We start from the raw sequence: 13,309 nt of genomic DNA on the forward strand, positions 1-13,309 counted from the left end.
GAAAGGTGCTGGGGTTACATCGGCAAAAAAGCCTTAGGGAGCTCAGAGTCTAGTAGGAAAGACATACAGGTCAATAAGTAATTATAAAACGAGGTGATAATTGTTATAACAAATGTAAAGACATGATACTCGGTAAGAGTAGTTCTCCAATTTAAGAGTGCTTCCAGTTTCTCTTTGTAGTTTCTCATTTTCCTGATCTTAGGATCTTCCTTGGTCATCTATCTATCCGACCATCTGTCCCTCAGCCTAATCCTTCCTTCTTAAAGACATAATATATACCTGTAGTACAAAATACAAAAACTGCTCCAGAATGCATCAGCGAGAAAGAAGCCTTCCTCCCACCTTGTCCCTAGTCACTCGTTTATCTTCCCAGCCCAGTGCACAACCACCGAGGCGGTCAGCTCACGCGCAGAGACGCGGATCCTGGGCACGTGGTCGTGCTCTCTGTTACCCATGACAAGGGCAGCTTCCGCCTCTCCACCTTGTTTCTTTCACTTCACAGAAATCGTTCCCCATCAGCCCACGTGGGCCGCCTTCATTCTTTCTAATGGATATCAAGTATTCTGCGGCATGGATCCCACACAGTTTATCTAAGCATCTCCTAAAAAAATGCTCATGTGAGGCTCTGCAAATGCTGCCGTGAACGTGTTTATCCGTGTATCACCCCGTGGTGTATCTTTGAATATGTCTGTAGGATGTATTCCTGGAAGTGAAACTGGGCTCGAGAATACGAGCACTTTTTGCTTTGATTGGTGCTAACATAGAGGATTCACTGGTTTAATTTCCCACAAAACAGGAAATACCCACTTTCATAACATAAATTATTAACCTTTATAGAAATGGCTCACAAATCTGTACCCAGAGTTCTGACCCCTTACTTATTTTCTGTGGTATCTCTGTGATATTTCCATGATCTTTCGACATACACATTTCCTTGGATCCTTAGGAAAACCCTTTTAGAAACCACATTTACAGCCTTACCCTCAACGCATTCTCTGTAAGTTTACTCCGTTAGTTCTCCTTGATTCCAACTCAAAGCCACCTTCGACCCTTCACCCACACCATATTCCCTGGCTGTTAGGGCGGACCGGTCCTGCGCAATTCCGCAAAGTTCATTGTCTTTGTACTTTTTCAGACCACCTCGGGGCTATTCTCATCCAGCCACTCGGGTTCTCCTTGCCTTGTGCTCACCTGGTGCTTCTGTTCACGCGATTCCCTCTGCCTAAAGAGTCTCCAGCTGAAATCCCAGGAAGCCCGGAACATCTGCCCTTGATGCTGGATCACCCAGAGAGCATTTTCCTTTTTTTTTTTTTTTTTCATAAAGCATTTTCTAATATGAACGGATAAGCACTTAGGTCTTTCACTGTGTGTTCCTATTTATAAGGTAAATTACAAACGTCTTCATAGAAAGGATGACGTCTTAGCACCTTCTGGCAAGCCCACACTGCCTTGGCATTTCGAATGTGATTACCTAATGAGTGGATGAATGCTTGCAAATGAAGTAATTCCTACAAGTCAGATACTTCTATACAAGAACATATTCTGTAGAGGATATTTAATCCATTTACTTTGGAAAATATTTTCAGGTCTGTGAAATAAAATCCCCTATTTAATAATTAAATTAATTTCAGAAAACCCACAGTGTAAAATATTTCCAATCAACTATTCCAGTAAATAAAAATTTCCCTCACACGATACAAAACACAGAGGACAAAGGACAGGGAACAAAGGAATAGGACGTTAACTGCATTTCTCTTCAAAACTACAAGATCCTTTCAAGTCTCTCCAATGTAGTCAAAGTTATCTAACTACTAGGTAAAAGAAGAGGGAACTCTGCCACGATGTTCCTATAGACTATGGCTCAAGTGAGTTGAAGATCGGCTAAATAATCTTTTTACCAGTTTCACAAATACTTGGAAAGAACTTTGCAAAGCATCATAAATCCTATATTTCCAGCTTTCCAAATTAAATCATATGATTTCCATTAAGCATATTTGTGCTAAAACATTTTACATTAAAGAAATACAGAGAGAAAAAGAATAGGATTACACTTTCCAATACGTAAAGGCAGTCATGAAAAATATAAGCGACCATTAGAAATGATTCAGCTCCCATCTCCCCAGGAGCTACACAAATCCTTGCCAGGAAGTAGAAACCTGTTACATTATAACTTATACTTTCAGTAATTAAGAAAACTGATGACAATACTACCACGCGCGCGCAAGTGCTGGGTTTACTTCTTGACTCACCTCTCCACCATTTACATATTCCATCACAAAACACAAACGGTCTTTTGTCTGGAAGGAATATTTCAAGGACTTGAAATGAAAAAGAAAAAATGTTACATTATAATCCAGTACTCTTATAACAATACCAAAATAGAATACTTAGAAACAGTAAGCTTGAGGGATGGAACGAATTGTTCTTGTCCTGAAGAGTCTACTCACTCCTTAAGAGAGCTGAAGAGTTTTGAAGGACATAAAACAAATTTTGTTTAGATCAGCATTGGCTACTGTTAGGGGAAAGGTTAAAATTAAAATTTTAAGTAAAAATGCACTTAGTAATTATGATGAGCACCTCTCGGTCTATTGTGCTGTCTCTCTGAAAGGGTATTAGTCCCTGAAATCCCCAGCTGCATGGCCTTCACGTGGGGAAGTCTTAGGAACACAGCTCGAGCAGTTATGCTCAGGCTTCTCACTTCAACACTGTGTTTTACATTCCCGGTAGGTGCATAACATGCCTGAATTCAACAGAGTTGGCTCATATAATTGTATAAGTTAACGATATCAGAACTTTGGGGTTAACTTTCTATACTGGACAATATAAACACAGCAGCGTAACAAAGTCAGTCTAGGGGTTGGATCATGCCTCTGGAAACATTCCTATTTTACATAATCCTAAATCTTTAAAAGGTTCCCCTTTTGGAAAGTCTACCTGTTACTACTTTTTTTCTCTTTCTGTTCTGTTATTTTTTTTTTTAATTTTTTATTTTTTATAAACATATATTTTTATCCCCAGGGGTACAGGTCTGTGAATCACCAGGTTTACACACTTCACAGCACTCACCAAAACACATACCCTCCCCAATGTCCATAATCCCACCCCCTTCTCCCAGCCCCCCTCCCCCCGGCAACCCTCAGTTTGTTTTGTGAGATTAAGAGTCACTTATGGTTTGTCTCCCTCCCAATTCCATCTTGTTATTTTTAATCTTAATACACTTCAATAGAACCAGGAAGAAATTTTGTCTCTACTACAAGTGACCTAAGTATAAGACTACAAAAATCAGTTTCTTTCTAAACAAGTAATATACATGTAAATCAAGAAAACATATCATGACTACCTACCTTTAATTTAATGTATTCAGTATTCCTGGGTCTCTTAAAGTACTCTATACTTAAGGGAAGTCTCAATTTCTATAAAAAATTTTCAGTCAGGATTTTCTGCCTTTCATATCTGGAGACAAGCAAAGCTGCCTGATCATTTAAATATTTATCAGAAGCCAATAAACAAAGGAAACACAAAACCCTCACATTTAATACTAAGAATTTCTTGTAAGTCTACCATTTTTCTCAGTGGTCTCCACATATTTGCTCTACGGTTTTTTGTTTTTGTTTTTGAAGGCAGTCAAATTCATGAGGGAAAAAATAAGTCTCAAAAAAAGGGTGGATGTTTAAGAGCAGGGAAGACAAAGGCATACATATTGTAAACTTAGACCATACACTGCAATAATGTCAAAGAAATCAGACTTACAGTCATTCAACAAAGAAAATGGTATGCCTAAATAAATGCTATTTTTCATGGCTTAGTTGTTGCAGTAAAACACCCTTTAAGTTTAAAACGTTATGATGGTCACATCTGCCCTTTAGTCACTTACTGTTAAAAAGGGATGTCTAGTGTTCTTTAATACTCTGCTCTCAGTTAGAGTGTGTGCCACTTCGTCCTACAAAAGAAAAAGGCAAACCTTTAATATATGCACTAAGCACTAGTAATATCCAATTTTCACTATTTCTCTAAGACCAGAAGAGTTTAAACCCAGAGACAGAAAAAGATGTGACGAGACGATGACGTGTTTCCTTTATTGCTATGCTATTCCTCCTAAACTCCTTCAAAAAAAGATCGAATTAATCATTTAAATCAGATGGTTGTAAGATATAATAAACTTGTACACATTCAGTCTTACTTAATCAGATTATATTGCTAATGATACAAAAATCACCAAAAAGTTACCAGGGACACAGATGATTCAATAGTTAACCTCCCCCCTTGAAGGCAATGACTTAGTGGCTAATATTTAGGCATGGAATAGTTAATATTTCCATGTTTGTAATATATCTTATTCAGGAGGATATAAAGGATGTATTTCAGTAAAGACCATAGAATTTGTAAGTCTCCTACTTAAGAGAAAAATCAGTTCCTGAAAATAGGAACACAGAATATATAGATAAGATTTAATTGTCAACTGTACATTTTAGAAATAGAAACAGAATATAAAAATTGTATCTTTTTGCTTGTGGCTTTTTAACGTGCCTCTTTAAAAAAAAAAAGAAAAAGAAAAGTCACAACCTACTTTAGGTGAAATTTTTAAAAATCTGGGTGTATCTCAAACCAAAAATAAGTGTATTTCCCCAATCTTGTACATAAATCCCATCTTGACATCAAAAATGAACTAGGAGATATTTTCTTCAACATATGGAGAATGGGAAAAATGTTTCGTATTTCAAAAATAATACCATCTTCAAGAAGAAAGGAAAGGAAGACACCACTGAAACTAACACGGCATCTCTGGTGTTTGCCTCTAGCAAGATTCGAAACGAAGCTCTTGCTGGATTAATGTCTCCTCACTGTCAGCAAATCACAATTAGATTGTAAGTAAGATGTGGAGAGCAGAACACTGGGTCACTGCATTATATTTATCATCTGACCTCAGTCAGACCTCGAAGATAAATGAAAAATAGACTGATCAAAGATGCTAAGCCCCGGAAGCCATTCCAAGAGGGCAGGACCAGCCACGTCTGAACAAGGCAAGTGAAATTAACAACATGATGTCTAAAACTGGTAGTGAAACAAAGCGTGGGTATGAAACCACGCCCGAATTATCTGTTTAATAAGAATCAGGCTTAAGCGCTCAAATGATTCGAAAGCCTCTGTCACATCATACTATAGTTTCTAAACGAATCAGAAAAAGAGCACGCATCTTAGTGCAAACCAAATCACAAACAGAAATGACAGCCTCACTTACGGATTCTGCACTCACAGTGCCCAGCGTGATGAGAAGCTCACAGTAGAGACTTAGTAAAGGTTTGCTGAACTGAACTCTTGCTTATCATAGGAATCAATTCCAGATGTCAGGGGTGTGGGACTTCATTAATTCAAACACTCATCCCTTCCACAAATACACACCAAACCTATTCTGGGCTTGCTCTACACGCTGCAAACACGGCCCCAAACAACAAAGACAAGGATCCCTGCCCTTGGGGAACTTTGTGTCTCCCCACACAGATGGTGGTCAGGGTTCAAGGGGAAAAAGCAGAGGCCCTCCCACAGTTCATGGGATCACGTGATGCCCACAAACTCATCGGGAAGCATGATGCAGGCTACTCTGTGACAAACACAACCAAATTCAACCATTAAAAACCAAAACCCTTGCTGTGCCCTCAACGGAAGGCTGCTGAGAGTGCAGGTATGAAGCGGTTTAAAAAACAACATCACGATCCCTCTGCTCAAGGAGTCACCAGCTAGTGCAGAAGACAGAATGGATGGGTAAATAACCAACTTAGTAAGTAATTACTAATGCTGATGAGTGGCAGTGTCTTCCTGCCACTTCCAGCCTTCCTCCCTTCCAGCCTCCGCGGGTAATGAAGAAAAACTAACATCACTGGAGAAGTGTATGGTGGGTGCTGAGGTGATGGGAGAGGCCGGGGGTGACACCGTCTGACTTCTACTTTTAGAAGTTTACTCAGGCTCCTCTGAGTAGCAGGACAGCAAAAGTAGCAAGGATCAAGCAGGAGACAACAAGGGGTCCGAGAGAGAAATGAGGATGGCCCCTAGGACCGTGGTAGCAGCAGGAGCAGAAGAAAAGGGGGCTGTCTTGAGATCTTTTTGAGATACAAAGTTAACAGTCATATCCAAAGGTTACCTGCCTCCAACGTGAGGGTGTCTCAAAAGCATTATCTCTTCGCAAGCAGTCAGAAGGAGCGTCACAGAAGAGCCACCATTTCTGCAGCTTGTGCTTGCAGATGCTAAGCCACTGGAGGCCAGATGTGAAACCCATTTGAAACCAGAAAAGATATTCTAGTGCTTCAGAAAGTATTTCCAGAGGGTAATTCATGCTGCCTTTTTAATTTTTTTTTTTATTTTTTATGGATTTTATTTATTTGACAGAGAGAGAGAGAGAGAACAAGCAGGAGGGGTGTCAGGCAACGGGAGAGGGAGAAGCAGGCTCCTGGCTGAGCAGAGAGCCAGACAAGGGGCTCGATCCCACAACCCTGGGATCATGACCCGAGCTGAAGGCAGATGCTCAACCAACTGAGCCACCCAGGTGCCCCCTTTTTTTATTCATAAGGATTTATTTACTTATTTATTTGAGTCAGAGAGAGAGACTGTGAGTAGGGAGAAGAGAGAGAGGGAGACAAGCAGACTCCTGGCTGAGCACGGAGCCCAAAGCGAGGCTCACTCCCACAACCCTGCAATCAGGATCTGAGCTAAAAGCAAGAGTCCGACGCTCAATCGACTAAGCCACATCGGCACCCCCATTCTACTTTTTAAAATCGTCCCACCACATACAATAGTTATTTTCCTAAACCACTTCGTAAGTTTCAGGAGTGAAGATTAGTTCCCCCACCCCCCACCCCCTGAGTTGTACAATCTGCCTAACCACAGGGAAGGAGCCAAGGCAAGATGTATGGAAACAAATGCTAAGACAGTATTTCTTTATTGTAAGAATGGGAATGGAATTAATACTGTGTACGTATCTTTCAAATATTAAAATGCATTTTCTACCATATTTTACATATGATCACATTAGAATTCTTCCCCCTTAATGCAGATTTAATGGGACTCTACTTCACATACTAATTAGTTTCTGCAATGAAGATAAGGTATGCACAAGCTAAAAAGTAAACACAGATGCCAATAATTTTTAATTACAGTTAAAAGCAACATGTCAAAACAAAAATTTAAAAATAACAGCGATAAAACTTAGTGGCTAAAACAATGTGATGCTTTTTTAAAAAATCCACTCGTTGATGAGGACTACAAATGAAGAGGGCTAAAAATGCTTGGGTGTGCAATAGGAGGGTAACGTTTTCCTGACAAAGCTTCTGAAATTCAGTTTCATGTATATTCATCCATGGCAACATACTAACTAATGAATTTTTAAATCTAGTTTCTCTCCGAGGAATGGAATTTTATTTCTTGAGGCTATGAGGCGGAGAAGTGTCCTCCTCACATTTATTTTCCCCATCTTTTCCAATCAATCACTCCCTTCTGCTACACGTGGTCGAAAATTCTGCCTTCATTTGCCGCCCCCATCCCCCTACTGTCGAGCGGTCAGTAGGTATTTCATGGGTGGTGAGGGGCAGGACATGGCAGGGAAGGGGAGGAAGTGATCTCTAACCCACTATCAGCGTCAACAAGGGTTTCATGTCTTTTAATCCCTACAGCAACTCAACAAAGGTAGGCTTTATTATTCCCATTTTGCATGAAGAAACTGAGGCTCCCAGAAATTAACCTGCTCAAGCCGCAGGTGAAATGGGCGGTACTGGTGCCCCGTCTAAGGCTCACGTTAAGGTCGGTTGGGCTCCACTCCACCACCCCCAATTCAAAGGCTTAGTATCCCCCTACTTGGGCGCTTTCTACTCTGCGAAGTGCAAAGCACTTCCCTCCTCTGTCAGAGCAGTAACAAAGCCCCAGGAGAGGAGAGGGCGAGGGCACGGAATAGTGCGAGCAGGGCAGAGCGGTCTGTGGCCCAGCTCACTTACTCTCAATTAAACCACAGCGTCCCAGGGATGGTTAGGTTCCTCTGTCTTGACGCCACAGGTTAGCAATGTATACACTTTTTTACCCCACAGGAAAGACGTCCCACTTTTCATGCTCTAAATGTGGGCTCCTCACTTCCCCTTTTTGAGCACATGGGCACTGCCCGGATCAGCCCTGTCCTGCTCTCCCACTCTCCGGGCACCAGACTGGCTTCGCGCTGTGCCGACTTCTCCTTCTTCACCATTTTTTCGCCTTGAAGCAGAAAACGAAAGCACAGTCGTTCACTGCTGCCTATGAACACCGCATCGCCTTTCTCAAGCGCTGTCATTTCATACTCTGTTCTGGATCCTCTGGTTCTAAGCAGTGCTTGGAAGGAGGGCTTACGATGCAGTCACTTTGGAACCTAGTCTTTCCTAAATTGTAGACGATGTTGTTGGTTTATCCTGCCCTTCACTGCTCTGCCTTCTTTCCTTCTGCCCCTCTAACTCCCAACATTGGAATAAACCTGTCTCGACCTTCTCACCACATCTGAAGGGCAAAGAAGTCACATAAACACTGACTGGACCCGTAACAGTTCCCTCTCCAACCTCAGCTCAATGTTCGAGGCTTCTTTCACCCCCTCTACTGAGGTCACTCTCCCAGTCCTCGTTACGGCTGTCCTCGAACTTTCCAGGCTTCCTCCCATGCCTGGGACATGTGCTACCTTACACCTGCCAAGCTACTGAGCTGGGACTGGGGCCCAGGTCTGTCAATTCCAAGTCCAGGAGCCTCTCATGAAGCTTCTCTCTTTATCTCAACGTTGCTCCTTCATCTTTCCAAAATGTGATCTACTTCCTTCATGGAAAAGAAGTCATGAGTGATACTTAACACATTTGATGACACTCTTCTCCTAAAGACTTCTCTTGGTTTCTAGAATATCAGAATCTCTTAATCCCCTCCTCATCAGTAGTTCCATTTTCTCAATTTTCTGCTGGTTTCTTATCTCTGAACCCTTATTCTAGGAGTGCCCCCAGGACTCAGTCCTCAGACCTCTTGTCCTCATGATGGCTCCAAATAGCCTCTCTGGTGACAGACTTCCAAATAGGTCCCTCAGCTCTAGAAACATCTACTTGATATGGATGTCTAGCAGGTGACTTAAAACTTGGATGTGTAACAGAAACACCATATTTGGCGTGTCCAAAACCTAGTTTCTAGGGGCACCTGAGTGGCTCAGTTGGTTAATTGCCTGCCTTCAGCTCAGGTCATGATCCTGGGGTCATGAGTTCAAGCCCCATTTTGAGAGCAGGGAGACTGCTTCTCCCTCTCCCCTCTCCTCCTCACATTCTCAATCTCTCTCTCTCTCTCAAAATAAATAAAATCTTAAAAACAAAAACAAAAACAAAAAAGCCTAGTTTCTCACCTGCCATCAAAAAGTTTGTTTCCCACACACACACACACCCACGGACAAAAGTCCCCACTGCAGAGAACGGCAACCCCATCCTTACCATCGCTCAGGCTGAAGACCGGGCAGTGATCCTCAGCCCCTTTCTTTCTTTCACACCCTACATTCGGTCTGTCAGGAATCCTGTTGGCTCAGCATCAACATACAACCAGGATCTGTGTCTTTCCACCTCCACTGCTGTCACCCTGACGTAAGCCACGATCACCCAAGATCTGGATTATTGCCACGAACTCCTAAGAGCTCCCTGCTTCCTCCCACGCCCTGCTCTCAACAGTGCAGCCAAAGAGATGCTCTTCAACCAACTGAGCCACCCAGGCGTCCCTTTTTTTTTTTTTTTTTTTTTATTTTACAAAGAGATGCTCTTCAAATGAAAACCAGATGATGTCGTTACACGGCTTAAAAATTTCCCATGGCTTCCCGTGTGACCTAGAGTAAAAACTACTATTCTTATGACACCTACAAGTAGCCACACAAGCCTCAGCTGCACGCAAGCCATTCCACACTCCTGGCTGCTCTGACGGCGCGCTCCCCTGGCTGCCTGCGCGCGGCCTTTCCGACTGTGACGCCGTCCATCAGCAACATCCTTGTCTCCACAACACCTCAAGGGCTTGCTTCCTCGTCCCCTTCAAGTGTTCACTGGAAGTTCACCTTCATGGTGAGCCCTCCTGTGATCTATTTAAAACTGCAAAAACCACAAACATCGCTCCTGCCAGTCTTCCTTCATTCCCTACCCTACTTTATTGTTCTCCATTAGTACGCATTAGCGTCTTACATTCACTGTGACTGACTCATTTATTCCGTGTGTTGCGTATTGTCTGTGTCCCGACTAGAGTGTAATTTCTGATGGGGGGTGGGGTTGGATCAGGTTGATTCATTCAGTAGTTTCAGTGCCCAGAGCGGGCATCTCACATAATTAGGTGTTCAATTTATATTTATTAAAAGAATGACTGAATGAAACAAGAAATAGTGAACCTTTAGCATATGTTGCTAAAGAATGACAAGCTTCATAAATTGCAAGAAGCAAACCAGAACACAAACGAACTCAGACCCCTAAGATCACAATGAGCAGATGAAGGTACAACGAATCAAAGTGAATCCACTCACTGTCTGTTTCCCAAGCAAACCACAGTCACTGGCACAGTGTTTAACGCAGACGCTCCAGAGAATCTGGAAGAGGGGACCTCAGCAGCTGGCAGATGATGCTCAGAAGTTCTGGGTAAGGTCTACCAGCAGTAACTGAAGAGCCAAGGAGACAGCGACGTCACGGTCAAGCCGAAGCCCTGGCTTGGTGCTTCGGAGGGTCCGTGTGTAGGCGAGGGTTGACGGAGCAGGTGTGGACTGCTTAAACTCGGTGCATTCACCAGAACAGCCGTTCCTCGGGACCGGCCCTTGGCCAGCTCCTGCGAAATAAACTTGGATCCCCTGAATACTCTGGTTGATAAGGAGTTTTTGTATGCCAGCGACCTGGGGCCACATGGTACCGGTTTGACTGGACAGTTTATACAAACAGCTGTAAGGATGGTGAGTGCTGTGCACCTGAGCTGACTCAGGACGGCTAGAGTCTGAGCAGCCAGGGAAGTCGAGCCGTGATGCAGAGCTACATGACTGACCTACCCAAATCCCGGACCTGAAAGCTTCCGTGAGCTTCCTCGGTTGACGGCAGCTGGTACTCACTGTCCCTCCCTGGTGCTGGGAGGATGAAGCATGGCCAGGTGAGACCACGAGGAAGCTGACATCTGGTTTCTCCTCACCGCCCCATGTGCCTTTCCCTTTGCTGATCTTAATCTATGTCTTTGGGCTCTAATGAACCATAACCATAATGTAGGTACATCAGCTCTTCTGAATCCTGTGGTCCTAACGGAATACCGGGCCTGACACTGCTCTTAGGGACCACTGAACAGTTGGCGTCTGCACCAGGATTACCAGGGTGACGTCAGCAAGACAGAGGGCCAGACAGCTTTGGGAAAGCTCCGGACTACCACGAAATCAGCGAAAGCGATAAAGCAGCAGAAACCCTGGAGAGTTAAAGACAGACAGACTCGCTCAGCCGATGAGAAAGCGCAGGAAGCCTCCTGCCACCCCCCACCCCACTGTCCAGAGCGGCCAGGACCCGGGAGGGATCTGCTCGGCACGGTTTTGCCGCATGAGGAAAATGAGAGCAAGAGCACCCCAGAGAGCCCCACCACCGCCACGTCTGTCTGCAGCCTTGGCTACCACACGGCCCACGGTCTCCGCAAACACTGAACTCAGCCGACAGAGCTGCCCCGAGTGCGCACGTCTCCGCCCCGGGACTGGAATGGCGCTGCGGTGAGCCGTGCCCCCGGGGCCGCGGGTGCTGCTGTGCCCGCTCTCCGGACGCCACGGAACTCTGCCGTCCACGAGGCCGAGCGGCAGCGGCTCTGCGCATCCCCACCCGCTCCCGCGGCCCGAGTCCCGGGTCAGGGCTCTGACCTGCCAGACCAGGGGTCACACTGCGGCCGCCACTGCTCTGCATCCTCCCACGTGCCAAGCTGGGACTCTGACCCGCTCTAAGCAGGGCTGCGCTGCTGCTGTGAAGCCCATCCCGCTCTGTGCCCAGCACCCAGCTGCGGCTCGAATTTGCCAGGAATGGTCCTGTGCTGTGGGGCTGAGCCGCCCTGAGCCTAAGTTGGGGTTCTGACCCGCACTTGTCGGAGCCACACTGCTGTCGCTCTGCACCCTGCCCCCAGGGGCACAAGCTGGGGCTTTGACCGAACATAACCGGAATGGCGTTGTGACTGCTCTGCTCGCTGCTACTGGGTCCCAGGACAGCAGCTCTGTTGGCACTTACCACCAGCACATCACAACTGGTACCCAAAGGGACTCCCTTCTCGGGATCCCAGGAGCCCCAGCCACTGCCACTACCCCTAGGATTTCTACAGGCTTAGCCACAGAAGACCTCCCCAGACTTCACTGATGTCAGTATCAGCTGAAAAGCTACATGAGGACCACTTCATTGGACCCTCCCAGGAACCAGACACTGGGCCGCACCCAGCTGGCACGCTTATAGTCACCTTCAGGTTCAAGTCTTTCCCTGAAGAAGCCAGTCTAGCCAGTCCAGAAAGGCTAGAAGAGATGAGCACTCCTTCAAAGGCTCAGATAGCAATGTGAAGACCTTAGAAACACACAAAAGGGGAGGATACATGACATCTCTAAAGGTACACCATAACTTTCCAGTAACTGACATCAAAGAAATGGACTTGAGAGTTACCTGACCAAGAATTCAAAATAAAGAAGTTCGGCGAGCTTCAAGGAAACACAGAGAAATAATTCAATGAAGTCAGAAAGACAATACATGAACAAAAGTGGCAGTTCAACAAAGATATAGAAGTCATATAAACGAAACAGAAATTCTAGAGCTGAAGAATACAAGGAATACATGAAAAAATGCAATAGAGAGTTTCGAATCAGGCTCAATCAAGCAGAAGAAAGGATGTACGAACTTGAAGACAGCCCTCTTGACATTGCCCAGTTAGCAGAGAGGGGTAAAAAAAGAATGAAAAAGAGGGAAGAAACCTATGTGGCTTGGGAGTTCTTGCCAGGTGAAACAATACTCACATGTGGGAGTCTCAGCAGAAGAGAGAAAGGAAAGGACAGAAAACTTATTTAAAGAAATAACAGTTGAAAATGTCCCCAAATCTGGGGAGAGATACGGCCACTCAGTTACACAAAACTCAAAGATACCCAAGGAGATTCTACCTAAAGAGATCTTTATGAAGATACATTTTAACCAAACTCTCAAAAATCAAAGAGAATTTTGAAAGCAGCAAGAAGAAGAAAAAAAAAAAATCCACCAAGGGAACCCCAGTAAGGTTGTAAGTGAATTTTTCAGCAGAATCTTTGCAGGCCAGGAGAGAGTAGGATGATATATTC

General features: G+C 44.5%; 1 protein-coding gene across 4 annotated transcripts in view; it reads right to left on the reverse strand.

Moving 5' to 3' along the window:
* The window catches only part of AKT3 (AKT serine/threonine kinase 3), a 302,994-nt gene that overhangs the window by 93,608 nt on the left and 196,077 nt on the right, over nt 1-13,309 (reverse strand). For all 4 annotated transcript variants that reach the window (XM_045084745.1, XM_045084743.1, XM_045084744.1 and 1 more), the window contains 2 exons: nt 3,875-3,940; nt 2,250-2,318 (listed from right to left, as the gene is read on the reverse strand). In XM_045084745.1, the coding sequence (XP_044940680.1) occupies nt 2,250-2,318; nt 3,875-3,940 (135 nt within the window). The remainder of the gene's footprint in view (nt 1-2,249; nt 2,319-3,874; nt 3,941-13,309) is intronic.

Source organism: Mustela putorius, unplaced genomic scaffold, assembly GCF_011764305.1.
Source record: "Mustela putorius furo isolate JIRA1106 unplaced genomic scaffold, ASM1176430v1.1 tig00000785_pilon_pilon_pilon, whole genome shotgun sequence".
Classification (NCBI taxonomy): domain Eukaryota; kingdom Metazoa; phylum Chordata; class Mammalia; order Carnivora; family Mustelidae; genus Mustela; species Mustela putorius.